The sequence below is a fragment of the Barbus barbus genome (assembly GCF_936440315.1).
Source record: "Barbus barbus genome assembly, chromosome: 3".
NCBI lineage: Eukaryota > Metazoa > Chordata > Actinopteri > Cypriniformes > Cyprinidae > Barbus > Barbus barbus.
The window spans coordinates 12170986-12189740 of NC_136731.1; the positions used below are offsets into that span (position 1 = coordinate 12170986).

At 43.6% G+C, this 18755-nt stretch overlaps 1 protein-coding gene across 1 annotated transcript; it reads right to left on the reverse strand.

Annotated features, from left to right (window-relative positions):
- Positions 1–2658: 2658 nt before the first annotated feature.
- Positions 2659–18228, reverse strand: LOC306847745 (axin-2). Its single transcript, XM_079381882.1, has 11 exons — positions 17700–18228; positions 15513–16423; positions 12573–12713; positions 10114–10216; positions 8575–8715; positions 7924–8399; positions 7653–7820; positions 7248–7460; positions 7075–7155; positions 6104–6271; positions 2659–4092 (listed from the first exon to the last, which is right to left on the reverse strand). Exons 2-11 carry the CDS (start codon positions 16334–16336, stop codon positions 3966–3968), a joined length of 2442 nt encoding a protein of 813 aa, XP_079238008.1. The 5' UTR covers positions 16337–16423; positions 17700–18228; the 3' UTR covers positions 2659–3965.
- Positions 18229–18755: the final 527 nt, after the last annotated feature.

Genomic DNA, 18755 nt, shown 5'->3' on the forward strand with positions numbered 1-18755 from the left:
TCTCCCCTGAAGCAGGCAAAACACCATGGGGTGCTAGAGCAAGTGAAGACATGACACATTCTAAAGTCTAAAGACCGTCTGCATTCACAGGGAAGCCGCAGCAATGTGGTATGTTTTCTGGCTCCTTTTATCTACTTCCAGGACCCACAAGCATGAAAACATGCACACTTTTCTTTATTTAGCGCTAGTTCAATGTCTTTAAAATTTGCTGATTTCAAAATAAAGAGAATGGGCACGAAAACAAAAAAGTTGTGGGTCGGGAAAAACATTTATAAATGGCTGATCAACTACAAAAACAAAGACAAGCGCAGCTCATTGGGCAAAGGCTCAAAGCAGTGCACCCAGTATATGGCTGGATGTAATCATAACCTGGTCTTAGCATCTCCACCATTACCACACCCTGCTGTTCCTTTTAGAGACACAAGATGAGGATATTTGTGCCCTCACAGGATTGCTGCCTGGCTCCATACTTCTGTCTGTCTCTCTTGCTCTTTCTTTTCGTCTTCCTGCTGCAATTCTTTGCCTTCAGAAACCATTAGTGCCCATTCAAAATAAACATCAAGGGAGCGCTTTGATGTGTCTCTTGGCAATAGCCCATGTCTCAGTCTCTGTCGCACTCTTTTCCTTCTTTTTTCTTCCTCGTTTATCCTTTAACCCTCCTCCCACACACACACCCTTCTGTTTCTCCCGCGTTTCACAGCCGAGTGTTTTTACCTGGCAAATAAATCTATCAACAGAGACCCATTTTTTTTTTGTTTTTTTGGCAGAACCGGTTTGGAGTCCCTCTCTAAAGTGTAACAAAAGTGAGATAGCACAATAGCCCTGGCCTGCCATGCGAGCTAATGTTGGCTGGGAAGTGAACTAAGGCAGCTTTAGCTGTCTCTTTCTCTCCCTTTCACACACACAGAAGCTGGTTAAAGACGCCAGAGTAGCGCTTAATGCCAATTACCACCCCACACAATGAAGTGAATGAAACAGTTAGCGCTCCTCAGAGCGAGCCCCTGGCACACACTGCCTGATATGGTTACTGTGCTGCCTCCCACGTGCTACGCTTTGTGCCATGGGAAACGAGAGTACTGATATCATCAAACATTGCAACATTGTCTAAATTACTTGAAGTCAGCCAACGTTAAACTCGCCCTCCGGCGGCAGATGGCACCTGCGATTTCCACCAAGGTTTTGCTGGGTGCATTTAGGTGGGAAGGTCGTGGCTGTTCGGGGAAATACAGTTAGGAGTTTCCTAGATGGTTTCACGATCAAAGCACAGGAAACTTTAAAATAGAGCTCGCCGAAATGAAGGACAATTAGGAGAAGGGAAGTAACAAGTCAAGGGTCAGGCATACTCTGATCTCTGCCAGGCTGTATCTGGCATTCCACGCAAAGAAAAAAAAAACGCACGGTGGATGCATCTGTGCAAGACACGGCGGGAACACTTAGCACTCCAACCTATCTCTGAGCTCGTGCTCATGCACACAGGCAAAAAGGACTCTAGTGGCCAAATTACTGCTGCATTTATTAATTTTCTACGAGGGAGCAAATTAAAGGCTGATAATGGGAACAAATATGGCTGGGATTTCTCACTGGGGTCTGAAGTGCTTCATTATGCCGCAGCATTGTCTCTGAGCATGCTGGGCCAGCCGTGCTTCCAGGAGCATTCTAATCCTCCAATTAGACCCAAGAAAAACCAGCTGCCCAGGCCCTGGCAAAGCTCACGTCTCCCAGGGCAGAGGTAAAGGCCAGGGCCTGGTCCAAGTGTGGAGAGGCACTCAAGAAAAGCATGTCACTCCTCCCTCCACTTTATGGCGAACACTTAAAATACTGAATGAAGGCAGCCAGATAAAACTATTGCCACATAGAACTCCGGCAACAGATTGCGCTCTCTGCCAAAATGGCGACAAAAACAACCTGATGCCTGGGTCCCCCTCCCTCCTAATGGGCCGATCTGAAGCTTGAGAAATGCATTGGAGGAAGCAATAGGGGTTTTTCTGGGAAAGGCCTTCACCTTGGAGTTGGGTTCTCATGGAAGGAGCTACAGGGGGTGAGATTTTAATTAAGCATGGAGGTGCTGGGGCAGGGCTGGAGGGAGCTGACGGGGGGAATGATCCATGAACAAAGCCTTCTATGGTGTACAAACAGGCACAGAGTTACCCCCAACTGGCAGGAACTTACTGCACTTTAATGGATGGGATTAACAGCCGATCGGGGAGCCTCTTTATGACATCCTCATGCTATCATTCATCATGTCCTTACCAAACTTCCTGTTAGAATGGCACGTATAAGAGAGTGATGAATGGTAGACCCCAAAACTGATCTCAGAGCAGTCTAATACAGTAAGGTCTGAGATCGACTGGTAGAGCAGGGCCCTCATAATGTAAAGCTCATGAGCAGGCTCAACTAAATCTGGAGTTTTAAGATTTTTTTGGCCCAGACTTTGGGAGAAATGTGTGGAATGGTAAAAGTTACACAAGGGTGAGTCAACAGTATCCTTAAATATTTTGAAAGCATTTTAGTATTATTATTTAAATGGATATCCAATAGAGGTGTTCCAATTCTGTGGAGCATAGACACAGATTCAGTGGAGCTCATTTTACGTTCGATTCCCAGGGAATCAAATTCTCAAATGAGGGTGCAATAGTACAGTAACCACACAAACATATTAGCTTTCATTTAAAAAATATAACTTTTAATAAAGGCTACATCTCTTCATAATTACAATAATTAAAGTACCAAGTTGTCTTTAAAATGAAGCTCTATATAATGCATAATTTACATATAAGTGAAACACAAACAAAATCGGGGGAGGAAAACACTGAAACGTAATGTCATGATTACAAGATATCCAAAGCATAAAAAATTATTTTAAACATAAACCCCTCAGAAAAGCAAGGGAATATTCACACCCTGAAACAGGGCAGCACACAGCATGGTATCCATGTAGGCACAGGTAATGTATAATACACTAGCGATGGCATGTTCTCATCCCCTCCTGCCAGTGCATTCCGAGATTTTGCCCTGGAGCTCAGCGGTTTTAAATAGGCTTCACCAGGTCTTTCCATTCAACATTTACACAGGACATTAACCCCTTCCATGCACACCCTCTGATCTCACAGACAGTGTTGAAATTAAGATTAACCTTTTTTGTGTGTTTTGTTTTTTAAATAGCATGACTTCCTGTTACTTAGTGTTTTTAAGAGTTTTGGAACAGGTTCCAGGACAAGGCTATTGGTTCCTGTGCAATGTCTGGACCTTAAACCAAAGGCACTAAAGATGCAACATATCACATCAGCTATTGGCTGGGCAATTAAGGTTGAAATATCCACCCGATCAGAAGAGAGCTTTGGAGAGGCGTGCTGGTCTGAAGCACAGTTCGTTCTCATTGGCCAGAAGAGAAGATTCCTGGTACAGTCTGTTGAGTTAAGGTCGCGTGACTCTATAGACATCCGTCCATGCATGTATAACATTGAAAATCTCCCAATCAAATAAGCAGCTTGTCCAACGTCTGAACACAGGTATGAGGGGAATGACAGTTAAATAAATAGCAATAAAGTCTTTAACTTGTGACAGAAGCATATTATAACTTTGTGCACATATGAGCACCTCTGTATACACATGCACACGTTCTCGCATCCAACACACGTATACACATCTACAATTAATCGCAAATGCTGGTCAGCAGTCCATGGTATGGTAACACACCAGTGTCGGCATGCTGTAGTCCAAACAAATAAGTGGTTGACTGCGTCTTCATTGGTCATAACATTTCTCTTAGCGTTCCAAATCAAAGGAACAATTTCTCATGATGCATTGCTGGTTCAGATCCCTCTGTACTTCATTGGCTAGTATTCCTTCAATGGCTTGGTAAGCCAAACATCTAAACTTTTTTAGCTTCATAAAACGTCCGTTTTCCGCTCGTCGAGTTAGTCTTGAGTGCTGGGGTAGGTCCACATGTGGGCTGTCATGTTTGCTTAGTCCATTCTCTCCACTTTGCCGAGGATTTTGCCCTCATACATGGGCAGAACTGTGCAGTCGTCCCAGACCTCCTCAAACACAGCACCGCACTCAAACTCATCACTGGCCTTTTTGAAGTAGTACCTGAAACAGAGAACACGTACGGTCAACAAACTGTTGATGGCGTTCATAAATGACTACAGGAAATCTACAGGTAAATTGGTGTTCTTTCATTCCAGAAAATAATGTTCTTTTCCAAGACTATGAAAATCTTAAAGACCCCATGGATGTGTCACACACAGACACACCCAAACAATCTGAATATCCCGTTTCAGTGGGAAATGCACCAATTTATAGAAGTAAAATGTTTAAAACACCATTTCGTGTCGACACCAAAACCCGTATCAGACACTAGTGCTATACTGTGTTGAACTCCACTATATGGGGGACAAAGATGCTTTAGCCTAAATTACAGGGTCTGTTAAACACCACCACCCATCTACCATCAGGCCTCTGGTGTCTAATTGGGAGCTCTTGAGCAAATGATGGGGATCTTTCACAAGGGTTGACATTTTTGGGTGCCGTAGAGTCTACTCTAGCTTTTTTCATTACCACATTGCGAAGGGATGAGTCTGGCCTTAATCTAGACTTTGACCTTGACGGATGACCTCTTTGCCTCATTTCTATCATTCGATTTGTCTTTTTCCTTCCACCTCTGATGCACTAATGATCTCCACCTCCTCCAGAAGGAAGAGAAAACAGTGGGAGGAGAGGGAGTGGTGAGGTCTGCCTCAGTAATTGGCTTTGTAATGGAAAATGCCCCCTCTTACTTGCGCTGTGGTGCATGCTAGGTTTTTACAAGCAAACACAAGTCATAGAAACGGTGCACATAAAACACACACAGGAATAACCATGACTCAAAACAACAACTGACGAGAACAAAGTTGCTTTTCTTCCTTCAATATGTCGGAAACAATCCATTGTTCTCCCACTGTCCAAACCCAACTTCATAAATGAGGGACAAACTAGAATACTGCTACATGGCACATAATTACATCCTTATTTCTGGAGAATAAGCTATATCCTCCTCCGCAAAATCTTCAAAAGGGGAAGATGAAGCATGGCTCTTATTTGTTTGAAAAAAGAAAACAGAGAGAGGGAGAAGAAGAAAGAAAAAGAGAAAAGTCTTTCCATTGAAACATGTTTTATATGGCAAGATTTTCTCTTCGCAACATCTGGCACCAATATCGTCTGGCAACTCTGGCAGGACTGTTCTTTGTTGAATTTCTGCCATGTTGAAATGACCCAACTACACACATTTTCTGCGATTAAAACCATCAGCTTTGAATTCTCTTTTCATTGAAAATGTGCATGGTGAGAGAGGGGTCCTTAACATGGTGATTTTTTTTTTTTTTACAATATTCATGTAGGATACAGGCCTCAGACAACAAGCTATTTGATCAAACAAGTTGTCTATATGGACAACAATGAAATCACATGAAGCATTATAGACTTTTGGTCAGGGGGCAGCTAAAATTTATGACCAGCTTAGTTACCAGTAAAAGTTACTCAACTGCTCTGGTGTGCTTTAAATGAGCTTTTATGGAGTCAGCATTCACAAGGAAAACAACTGGCGGCCATCTGACAATGCCCCATTCAAATAAAAAGGCCAACACAAAGAGAGGCTTTGATATAAATGAGAAATAATCATTAAAAAAACTGATAGTGTTATGAAAACACACACACACAAATGTATGAGAGGAACGTAGCTTGATACAATTGTTGAAAAATGTGTCTTTGTGCATCAAATGAAAGGCCTGGGCTTCAAAGAGCTGCTTATTAAATGTGCCTTAAGATGAAATCAATACCAGATGTGACCAAATGGCTACAGTTAAAATTCCCTCATTCTTTCTTTCTCTGTGCACCCACCCCTCTCGCTTTCCTGTCGTCTTAACTCCATACTTGCTGCTCATGTAAATAACTTATAGCAAACATCGCCGTCTTGCAGAGACCAACAAAACCAAGTCAATAAATACCTCAAAGGGAATTTTTTTTTTTTGAGTTAGCTAACTGCAAAACTATTATATAAAAGTCATTCAGCAGCCTTAATATAAACGATTAAACAGAAATTCTCCAGTCAGAATTGAAGGTATACCTGTAGTTGCCTTTTTTCCTCAGTTGCTCCTTGAAGTGTCCGAGTGTGAGGCTGTGTGTTTTCATCATCCGGCGGTACGGGATTTCCTCACCGCAAAAGAAGTACGTGACCACTGTCTCTGAGCCCAAACTACTGTGACAACCTGACATCTTCTTGAGATCTTTTGGTCTGGAAAGACACAAACACACGAGCACAAACATAAATATCATCACAGCAGAGCATAATATTAGCTAGGTCTTAAAGACCACACTAGATGGCATGCACAACACATTGAAATTCTGTAACACAACAGGAAATATTTAGGGTGGGACTGGTTTTTATCCATCAGGATTAGATTTTGCATGTATGGATATTATTCATGTTGATTCCTTAAACAACCATCAATATTGCTTTTATAGCTCATACGTAGGATTAAAGATAAGAAATCTAAGACCTAATGATCAAACTTCAAGATTATGGTAATTCTAAATATTAGTCCATGACTAGGTTAATATATATATATATATATATATATATATATATATATATATATATATATATATATATATATATATATATATATATATCTCTAGGTTAAGTACCCAAGGTGCACAAAAAAACAGAACAGTATCCGAGTCAGTAGTTGGTTCAGATGCAGTGCTTTAAGTTTAACTAATGCTGTCAGAGATGTGTGAAATGAAAAATGGTCAAGATTATCCCCTGGCCCCTTTCTTCTCTCTGTAGTGCTACTTCAGAAAGCCCCCTAGCCTTAGACCAGGACTGAAGGTCAGCCAATTAAAAATTTTAAAGAGTTTTGCCATTGGGTGGCCAGTGCTCCACACTTCAAACACTGGCTAGGGCCAGAAACCAAAAAAGAGAACAATCAGGAGTTTCTGAAGGAAAAGAGAGACTAATGGCTGCAAAGCACTGCAAATGTGTGCCATTCATCAATGAAAAATTAAAGTGTGATGACTATCAGGAGAGATACATACTCGTCTGTTTGAAGCGCTGAACTGCCATTCTGCACAGGCACTGGGTGACTCTTGTCTTTCTGAAGGCTTGATGTTGAATGCCTGTGGAGTGGAACCCATACGTCAATACAGGAATCAATAAAGAGTTTTTAGCAAGGACTGACATACAGGATCTTAAAGTCTGGAGCTCGTACCTCTGTTTAGAGGGTTTGGAAACTTCTTCAAGGCGTCTGCAGGCCTCTTCCAGCTGTGCTAGGGTGTTGGGAGGGGGTAGAGGAGGCATGGCGGGGTCCTGAACGAAGGGATGTGCGGGCTGGTGGGCACGGAGATGCCCACTGCTTCCGCCACCTCCCCAGGTGTGAGTGCGTGTGGGATCCAAACAGTGCAACTTCTTTACATTTTGAGTGCTGCAAGAACAGAAAGTTTGAATATGTAAAAACAAAAAAAATCACAGGAATCAAGGTGGGTAGATGGCAAGCCTCAGTCTTTAAAACGCTTCTGCAATTCGGTAACAAAAAGAGAACTGGTGTGCAAATGCGCATGCACAAGAATTTTCAGAGATTACAATGTAGGCATGACCACAGAGTTGTGAGACCGACCTGTGGGGCTTGTGCTTGGTCTGTCGGTCGCTCTCCAGGATCCACTGCCATACGTTTTGAGAGCGGTCTATACTGTCAGCTTGCAGCTGGAGGAGACTGCTCTCCAACCCTTCCGTGTTCACCTCCTCTCCAGATTTACACAGACGCTTAGATAAAGAGCTGGCATGCCTAGCAGCAGGAAAAGGAATAAAAATTTAAGTTGAAAAAAAACCCAACAAATAAAAAGCAATGAGAAACTAAAGAACAACAACAACAACAAACTTGAGTTTACCCAAAGGCTACTTCTGCAGGGCTGCCACACTGGTCTCGGCCCAGACTCCGGCTGCGGCTGTAGGGGGCGGAGCAGCATTCTGAGGCTCCATGGCACAGGCACTGCACCCGCTGAGTTGCCTCCGACTCGATCTGCTCCTTGCTTTTGGTCCCAGCATGGTGATGGATGTAGTGATGATGGATGTGCTTGGTTGACTGTCTGGAGATGAAGGTCTTGGCCGGCATGTATCCATTCACAGAGCCAGACTGTGACCTAATGCTGGGACCTCCCCGAGGCAGGGGGCGCTGTTCAGGAGAGCGGGAGCGCGGGGAATGCCGCAGCATTCCTGGAGACTGACAGCCAGGGGTCTTGAGAACTCGGGAAAGGTGTTCGTCCAGGATGGCCTGGGGGTCCTCCTCACAAGAGCCAGGAGGGAGCAAAGGCAGAGAGTGGGATGCACTGCTTCCAGATACCTCGGATTCATCCCTCTCCTCCTCCTAAAACACACACAGGAATGCAATGTTACAAAGAAATTCTTGCAAACAGTCTGTTTGCCCAAATGTTATGCATATAAAAATATGTTTCTCTGAGTTCTTTAATAGAGGAAGTAACTTATAAAATGTTAGATTTGACACACTGACAACAATTTCAGAGACTTCCAGTAATACCAACCTCCTGAATCTGTTGAAGTCTCTCCTCCAGGGAGCTCATGGTTTCCTGTTCCCGCTTCAGACGCTCCAGTCTGGCTATCAGCTGTGCCGCAAAGGCTGCTGGCTCCACAGGAGTCATCTCCTTAGGTGGCCGCCGTGTCCTCTGCACAACCAGAGAGAGATACAGATTAACGAGAAGACCAGACAGGACAGGAGGGGTTGATTTCTACAGCTGCCCTCCCCGCATAAGTCTACTGCCCAACGTGCACGTGCACACACACAAACACATGCCCCACACCACTGGCATGGGCCGCTGCCGGCATGAGCAGTTGGTCACGCTCTAAGGAGCCTCGGCTTGTTCCCTCTGTAGTGCAACCAAGCCATCAGCCTGGCCTGTGAAGTCAGGCAGCTTCAAAGAGCCCTCGTCAAATATCAAACACTCACCAGGGGCGGCAGGGACACTGGCTTTACATCTAGCAATAAAAGTCACATATCGACAGGGGGAAAAAGGAGGGAGGCAAAGGAAAAAAGGAAAGAGAGGGGGATTAAAAGAAGAGAAAGTAAGATGGCGAGATGTGTGCCGCCACTAGAGGAGTCAAGCGGTGGGAGATCAGAAGCACAGAGGTAATTTATTCCCCCCCAATGACAGCAGGCACCTTTGAGCTACAGTAGCCACATTATCCTCCTTCCCCATGTGTGCGTCTCACACAAGGATTTTCTATCGCTTTCTTATTATTTTTATTATTATTTGGTGCCCTGCCTTTCTTGATTTGGCTTCCTCTTTCCATCTCTTTGTGAAGACGATGAAGGGAGAGACGAAAGAGAGAAGAAAGCAAGACGAGCTGCTGGTGAGACTTGCAGCAGCTCTAGGCCCCTGCTGCCTAAAAGTAGCATCCTGGGAGAGGCAGCCAGTCATTGCCAAATCAGAAGGGAAATATTACAAGCTAGAAAAAAAAGAGAGAGGGCGGGAGGGAAGGAGATAGAGGGAAAGAGAGAGAAGACACAGAAATTGGAAAGTCTTTTCAAAGCAGAATTTAAAATTGTTTGTGCACTTGTCCGCTCTCATACATTCAGTGACAGGAAGAAGAAAAAATGAACACAAAGGAGAATAAGAAAGGATAAGGGGGCATAGGGAGGGTGGATACAGGTTTGTTTGACTTGCTTAACAAGTTGTCTTTCCAAATTCTCTCTCTCCAAACACTAACCAACCATCTCTCTTTTTCTACTTTGAGGGAGGCAGAGAGGAAACGAGGGAGAGGGGGAATGGAGGGTGCTGCTGGAGGAATAAAAAGGGTGCAGCTCAGTTGGAAGTTGTCACTTCCCTTGAAGTCAGCCCCATTCATCCGCTGATCAAAGCGCTCTCAGAGAGAGACAGTTGATTTTGGTGCCCCGGGATAAAACAGACTCATTTAGCGCGGTGTGGCAGTTTATTAAGAGTCATTATCCCAGAAAGAGCACAACAACACGAACAGTCCACAACCGTGAGTGGGTAATGCTTTTTAATCGGGGGTGATGTTGGAGTTGTTTGTGTGTAATTCAGAATAATGGCGAGGACACTTACAGGGAACGGAGGTAGTGACACTTGGCCATTCATCCTCATGTTGCGCTGCATCTCTCGTTGTAACTGTTTTTTACTCCCCAGCTTGTAAGGAGGGATGGCATCTCTGCAAGGACACACAGAGAACAAAAAAGGTTATTTACTGGCCAAATTAATACACAATAAACAGTCTCATACATCTTCAGCATCCGTAAAAACTCAAATCCTGTACTCATACAGATCTACACTTAGTGTGATGTTGAAATAATGGCCCAGAAAACGATGCAATCTCACCCTGAGTAAACTAAAACCGCAAGCCCCATGACTTTTCTTTCAATATCATCCAAAACCCAAAGTTCTTCATCTTCCTCCATGTTAGCCGTGAGCATTCCAGAGTGCTGGTAACAGCAAGATCTTTCTCTGCTCTCCTGCCCAGCACAGACGCTGTGGGGCTCGCTCGAACCCAAAGGGCAGCAGCGCAAAAGCTGCCACTAATGCCAACGCACAATCAAGCGTCGTCACCGTTATGACATCTATATGATGTTACCAATTACAATAAAGGATGGTTTGTGTTCCCATAAACACTTCCAATCCATCTAATCCATGGCAGAATGTTCATAAACCTCCACCTCTTCAATCTCACCCTTTCTTGCCTCTAAAGCCAGACATCTTTCTCTTCCTCCGCTCAGCTTTTTTTTTTTTTTTTTAAGCCAGGCCAGTTTCCTTTGCTCTGTTCTGACTCTGAAGTGTATGACCTAGCCCAAATGCAGTTTCCAGCATGTCTTTGAAAGCTCACAGTCATGCGCATAAAGTCGTCGCTCCAATCTTCATTTGGCAAGCGCTCGGCAGTCAGCCTCTGATCTTGCGCACATCAAAAGGCTGGTTTGTAAGATAAGGTAATGTTTGAAGTCGGCGCAGCGGCATTCCCTAGCGTCCAAGTAAATCCATAAATAAGATATAAGCAAAATTTCCCCCACTTCTCCTCCCCTCCCTCGCTCCCTCCCTCCCTTTATCTGGAATTCAGATTCTGATTTAGCGCCATGCCTTTTAACTCAAATAAAAACGCAGCTATTCCAATCAAATCAGCCTCCAAATAAAGAACACAGAGGCTGGTTTTCCCATTGCGTATGCAAAGTGGCGCAAATACAAACAAAATATGGAATAAGAAATGCAATAGCTAAATATGTGTCAAATCACTGGACAGGAGTATGTGGATAATTATTTTTCCCCCCGTGTGATTAGCTTTTGTTTCACACACTAATTTAATGTTTCTACTACGCTGCAGTTTCGGCTATTAAAGAAATACTTTACAGGTCGCACAAGAAGCTGTTGCACATTTTGTTAAAAAAAACAAAACAAGTGCCGTATGGTTGCACCTATCAAAATATTAATCTTTAGTTCAATCAGCCCACTGTCCATATACACTCGCTGTGTTTGGAGCTTTGGGGTGTCACAGGCTGGCTGTGCTTTATGGGAATCTCCTATTCACTTGTGCAAGTAATTTTCAAAGCAGCCAGCCACCCTCTTATCCCTCTAAGCTCCCGGGGCCTAACAATGGGCTGAAAGCGATTCAGTTAAGCCTTTCATCCAGCATGCACTTTATTTCTCACTCTCTGCACTTAGCTATGCACTCGCACAATTGCCTCTGCTGCAAACACAGAGGGGGGAGGGCTGCTTTCAGGCAGAGGTGGGGTTGAATGGGTGGTGTACATGAGTGTCTGGGGGATGGGGTCCCAAACACCCTAATCCCAGGTGACCTGCTCTTGTGCACCAGAAATGGCTAACCTCTCAAAGGCCTAGCTGACACCGGATCTTCCTCGTTCCAGCCCCAGCGGGCTCACACCAAACCTCCATGCGAGTTGAGATTCCTTTAATTTACTGCCAAAGCACCTCAATGAGTCCACATGGCAAGTTAACCCCCCTTTTTCCAGGGACAATGGGGAAACCAATAAATAATGACTATGTCTTCGGTGACTAAGTTGTGCAAAGTCTAAAAAGAGAGCCATTGAAGATCAAAGCTTTCTAGGGAAAGAGCATGGGCAAAAGAGGGGGACAAACTGGCCAGTGTCATTTCCTGTTGAGGAATTTGCAAACATTAGCTTCAATTAGCGCATAGAGGAAGCACATTATCTGAGGGCTCTTCTCTTGGGTCCACTCCTTTCTCATAGCTCATCCCCTCAAGTCTCCAGCAACGCATTAAAAACATCTCAAACGCACTTAAAAGCCAATGTATCACCTGCAATCTATACCATCTCATTATCAGCCACAAATGACTAAATAATTAAACCCAGTGTCCACTAACAGCCAGAGAAAGATGTTAGTCTTTGACCACAGTGTAGAGATAAACTGAACTATAATTTTTTCAATACATAATTTTTAGGCATCACCTATTCATTCAAGATTTGCCAACAGTGCCACCTAGGCAGGTAGTTTAATATGTTTGGAAAAAAAAGAAATATAGAGGGTTCCAGAAAGACACTTACACACTACTGTCTGTCATGGACATCGAGTCATCCGTCAGGGCATCGCTGGAGACCTCGCTGTCGTTGGCACTGGTGGCAGGGGCAAAACTATAACCGGACGCAACACGATAGGGGTTTCCAGGGTCGCTGCGTCTATAGGACCTACAGGAACAACAAAGAATTTTGGTTTTATTTGAAAGCGTGGTACAGTGGTTAAATTGCAAAGCTATTGTTTGATTGGTTGATTCGTGAACCCACAATTGAGGCACTTGTAACTAGGTTACTCAAAGGGGACTGAACCTGTAAGGCCTAAACGTGCATCACTTTTCGAAATGTCTTCTGCTGCATTGTAAGCTTTGCCATAGCAGAACTGTAGCGTGCAATAGCATAAACTGACTCAATTGCTCAGGTAAACTACTACCATGGCAGAGCAGCAGTTGAAAAGAAACTTTGACAACTTGACTAAGTTTTGCCATCAAAAAGTTGACGCCTCCAGTTAACGGGACAACATCTGAAGGTAACTTGTTTGCCATCTTGACTACTGAGGTTTGCTACCACCACAGTAATGCAAGAAAGCATGTCAAGTATGAACAACGAGACCGCACGTGTACTTGCCTAGACTGTGATTCTGGCCTTAACGAAATGGATTAAAGCATCAGTCAAATTATGAAATAAATGTTACGAAACCATCAAAATTCTGAGAGCAAAAGAGGAGGGAAAAAAATATCATATTGCAAATGCAAAATGCTTCTGTCATGGCTTCCCTTATGTTTGTGAAAAGGATTCAGCTATTTTTACTAGTCTTTTTCCTTCATGGTGGGGGGAGGAACTCGAGCTCAGTTTGTCTTTTCTCTACTCTTCTCTTTCATCTCCCTTGCCCCACCTCCCCCCTGCGGCAGCCCGGTGAGGGCTGATCAGGGGGAAAGTTAAGTGAGCAGCACATCTGTGTGAATTGCCAATGCCACTTCCCCTCAGTGGAGCATATCTGGGGCCTTTTGTCTGGGCCAGGCACCCCGTTCCTCACTTTACCTCCCCCTTCCAAACTTTCCCGTTTCATGTCATTCCTTCTCTTGTGCTCTTTCCTCTGCTAAGGGCACCTCCTCCACATACCCACCCAGGCCGCCCCTCCCTCCGATCTCTCTCTCTCTCCCTCTCTCTCGCTCTCCATACCCCTCTCTCCTGCTGTGACACATTCCTGCTCCACTGGAAGAGGAGGAGGAGGTAGAGAACCTGAGCCGGGCCGAAAGGGAGCGAGAGAGAGAGAGAAAGAAAGAACATGAGAGAGCGGAAAGAAAGAAGAGAAGAGGGGGAGGGAAGGAGGGCCTCCTCTTTATGAGAATGCCTACTGCCAGCAGCGCTGTGAGGGGAGACCCAGCAGGACTATAGCCTACGGCCCCAACTCAAACCTGACCTTTGGAAGCTCTCGCTCAGAGTCAGGTATTTAGCACAGCTGGGTTCACATTCTTCCCTCGCTCACCCCCTCATTCATGCTTTCTTTCATGAGGTGCCTCGCCCCCCTCTGTCCTTCTTTTCCGCTCGCTCAAAAAGTGTGCTTATTCTCCATCCGTCGGGGTTTTTTCCTAGATAAAAGTGCAAAGAGAGGCAGTTGAAATCAGAGGAAAACGGTGGTAAATAAGAAACGGAGGAGATGAAGGCCACGGTCTCTGTGACTCACAGAGGAACCGCTGCTGCGTGTTGTTTTGTGAATAACTCGATTCAGAAACACAGAAAGGGAGAGAAATAAGTTCCACATGCTTCAGATGAACAAAAAAGTGCCCCGAGAGAGAGAGAAAACAGACTGCTCAAGGAGCATTCTTCAAAAAGAAATCAGGGAATAACATCAAAAAAGAGACTTTGCGTACTCTCGTCTGCTATGATGATGATGTCTGCTAGGAGATGATTTCTTAATCATCTTCTACATAAACAAGCCGACAAAGATAAGCAGAGATGAAACATTCTGTCACCTTATTCAAGTTCACCCTCCCAACAGGCTGTCTTTGAGACAGATAAACATTTGTCTGGCACCACACCTTGATGGGTCACCTCATTTACAACCTCAAGTTGTGTGACGGCTAGCAATTCATCAAACCAGATTTCCCCTGGTGTTTTGTTTAAACCCAGAAAATTTACTTTTTTTTAACAACCAAACCGGCAGCTCGTCAAGACATCTAAAGGTGTCAAACATGACAAAGTACAGTAACAGAGCTGGTCTAAACGAAGACTACTTAAATCAACATAAGCAAAACCTTGTGAGCAATTTGATGAAGTACTTTGTCAAAGCAAAAACAAAAGTTTTGTTTTTGAATCTGTGACATTTTTGATGTGTGCCACTTGTTTTATCCGTTTGACGGCTGAAACCAATTTTGCATTGTGAACTAGCCTTGATCCTTGAAGATGATCCTCTAACGGCGGAAGAATTTCAAAGCAGAGGAAACTGTGTGGAGCCTGCAGAGGGCCTGGTGCTAGACAATATTTACATGAAAGGAAGAGCTGCTCTATTGATGTTTTTTCCCCCTTCTCTCTCTCTCTGCGTAATGCAAGCCAGGTGAGAGCAAACGGCCCCAAACTCGCAAGAAAGGGCCTCTCATGTTTAATGCAAGAGCTCAAGTGCGATAGCTACATGAAACTAAGTAATAATACACTTGAAAACTCATTACTAATTTATTAATTTGACATTCCTCTAATGAATTTATGCAAAATTACTTACTTCACACACACACAGAGAGAAAATTAATCCCTAAGATTCAGTGTCTTGCTCAAGGACGTAAACAGTTATAGCCTACACATCGATCAATCTTTGTTTCAACCTACAACTTTCCGGCTACCACACTAGACCTTTAATCACTAAGCTACACACTATAGGGTGCGTGACACATAAAGCAGTACGAAGCATGCAACAGCAGTGTAGGATTGTCACAGCATACAGTATTCAAGTGAAAAAGATATTTTGGGATATCTCACCTGTAGCCTTTCTCCAATGCTTCCACTGCGCGAAGGGATGGAGGTGACCGTAACGCTTTGGCAGACAGTCCCACTACAGTGGCCAAAGCTTTGGCTTTAAAGTCATTACAACTCCATTCTTCCTCTTCATTTAGAGTCGGCAAGTATCCGCACACCAGCTTTAGACTTCCTAGTCCGTTGGGATTCACATGACTGGGGTTCTCGCACCCAGTTCTGACATACTCAAGGTATATGTCTGAGGTCAAGAACATCTGATAGGCGTTCTCCTCCATAGCCGTCTGGATCTCCATTTGAGCCTGATCAAACATTGCAGAGTCAATCTGCTGACGCTTAATATTATCCCTAATGAAGGTCTTAGTAGCAGGTTTAAGCTGCTTGGCCACAACGCTGTTGTTCTCGATATACCGCTTGTAAATGGCTTTGGCAACTCTGTGTGTTTTGGTATCCTTGAGGTCCATTTGCCTGAAACCATTGCAGGCGAACCAGAAATCTAAAGTGTCCTCGCATTTCTCACGTTCAAGATATGCCCGGAAAAGTTGAGCACCATCCTGGTCCCCAAGAAGAAAATGCAAAGATTTGGTCCACCGGGCAAGAGGGGAGTCCGGGGACGCACTGCCCTCTGGTTCCCCAAGTCCATCGTCATCCCTCCTGGCTGTGGAACAGCGAAGATCAGCCATAATGGTTTTCACAGGATCCTTCGGTCTCATCGTGGCCAGTTTGCTGGGATGGTGGCATGTTGTCTCACCCTCTTCCCCTGGGACCGGTGGACGTGGGTCATCTTCTCTGAAGCTACTGACCATAGGATCTGTTAGTGTCCTATTCATGGCTCTTGCAGCTCCAGCAGCAAAGCCTTCAGTGTGAAGCTCAGCTGTAATCTCCTTTCTCTCTTAAATCAGCAGGGGAGCTTCTCTCTGAAACACAAAGTATTGATCTCATCAAAACCAGATCCGCCCCAAAAACTTCAAAAGAGTCACTTCAGACACATATAGCTCTACATTGTGCGCGCTTGCGGTGTACAATCGGCTTCGTCGAATGCAATCGAAGCGACCTGGTTTAAATTCTATGTAGGCATTATATTAGACATTTTTTAATTATTAAATAACATAAAATCCAGCGTTTGCGGTTATTTACGACACTACATAACACTTTCTCATTCAAGCCCAGTTTGATCACCTTGTAGCGATGAAGAGGACAGGAAAAAACGAGGATAAAAGCTCACGTTAAAGGAAAACTGAGCTTATCCGATCAAATATGCGATTATGATAGTAAAATAATCTTCAAAACATAATTAAAATTGTCAAACATCCTGTTCTCGGTTGTATTTTTCAATAAATAAGTAAATAATAATAAAAATCTGTCGTAACAAAACTCCAACTTTCAAAAGAAGACAAAATACTCCGAAAGTGAGTTTTAAAACGGCGACTTGAGCGAAATCCGAATATCGCACTGTTTAACTATGCATTAAACAATTGTACTTGTGACTATGAAATCGAATCGCAATGAAACGCACAATAATGTAAACCCACTTAATCAATAGCATGCTTGTATTACAGTATATCTGTACAGTATGGACTTGCATTAGGCTATAGCCTACCATCAATAGTTCGCATTGACTTCCCTTAACAAAAAAGTATTCGCTTCACGTACATTAAAATTACATTTACATTTATGATAGTAAAAATAATACTAATACAGTACAAAACTACACTTCTGGCGGCATAAAGGATCTCTAATGCATCATAAAAGATACAACGGCATGGAAATACGCTACAGAAGTCTAAAATGCCCATTAAGACAGTTTTGAAAGATTAATCAAGCGCTTAAAGTCGTCCCTTACAGATATAAAGAAGAATCGAATCCAGTCCTTTAGAAATAAGACAAAACATGCTGCATTCAACTTCAGACCCCTCAAGAAAAACAAAAGTATGAGATCACAGGGGGTTGAAGTCCCGTAACACTATCATGAACATTCTTTAAGCAAGGCCAATCTAACCTCAAAACAACACGATAAAAAAACAAGCAAACCGAAAACATGCGTTTTAATGTAACGTCTATCAGATATACTGCATTTCACAGCGACACATGACTTCAAAGTCGGTAAACAGCACATCAAAGCAATAGCATGGGGCCAGCGCTGGGAGAACACACACACACTCGCTCTCACACACACACACTGCTCTAACTCACCATCCATCCATGAGTTCCGTCCCCAAAGTCCCAGTTTTCCAACAACAGAACAAATATATTCCACAATATATCCAAATGTACACTGTCCTCCTGTCCTCTGATGCTGTTTGTTGTCAAATGCAGATTTAAACGTAAACTTCCTCCCGCGAAGAGCACACTAGACCCCTGTATAGTGCATTTGAATGTGCTCTGGTCTCTTATTCCAGTGTGGACTGAGCTCAGGGTTTAAGAGCGGACATCAAAGAGCGCAGCCGACCGCACGGTCCCGACAGATACATACATCACTATTTCTCGCATTCCCGCTTTAAAACAACACCGATCGCTCCAAAACCACATATTTCTTTTTGACAAGCCCTATCGATGCCTCTAAGCCTAATGCTCTCAACGAGTCGCTGTAAAGCGTCCGTTCACTAAAGTCCGTCAGGGAAAAGTTTCAACTGAGGCGCAAGGACCTTATCAAAGCAGAGAGATCTTGAGCCGACTCCCCTCGAGCTGTGGAGCGTCAGGAGTAAGTGATCCTGCTGTTGCTACAGAAACTTTAAAGACACAGGCCGCTTTTTCCTCTGAGGAATCACAGTTAACCCCTTCAGCGCTATTTTCAGAGTTAACCCATTCATTTCTGCATTCACACATAACAGAGCTGTAAAGTTTGCGAATCAGCTTTATTTGAGCTTTTCCTTTAGGTGTTTAGAAGAGCAGTTTTCGGTTTATGAGTAAAATAATGTCAGTGGTTAACATGGGCTCTCTACATCATAAAATAGTCACAACTCAAATGAGAATATTAATGCTTTCTTTTCTTTTTTACATTTCAGCTGTTATGAAATTAAGCTGAAATGGTCTCTTTGGGTTTAACCTCCTGTTTAGAGCATTAGAAAAAAATTGAAAATTAAAATTTTTGAACAATTATATTTTATTCATGTTTTATTCCATGTCACTAGGGCTAAGTTTTTCTAAAAATAAAATGGCATGAATAGACATCAAAAAGGCAAAAACAATGTGATTTTGTTTAATCATGTCATGATTTTTTTCTTCTAAACTTTGTTTAAGGATGATTCT

Coding starts and splice junctions, on each gene's coding strand:
- LOC306847745 (XM_079381882.1), bottom strand. CDS start 16,336: ATGAATAGGACACTAACAGATCCTATGGTCAGTAGCTTCAGAGAAGAT. Junction 7,461..7,652: donor ACCAAGCACAAGCCCCACAG/GTCGGTCTCACA, acceptor CTGTTCTTGCAG/CACTCAAAATGTAAAGAAGT. Junction 6,272..7,074: donor TCAGCGCTTCAAACAGACGA/GTATGTATCTCT, acceptor GTGTCTTTCCAG/ACCAAAAGATCTCAAGAAGA.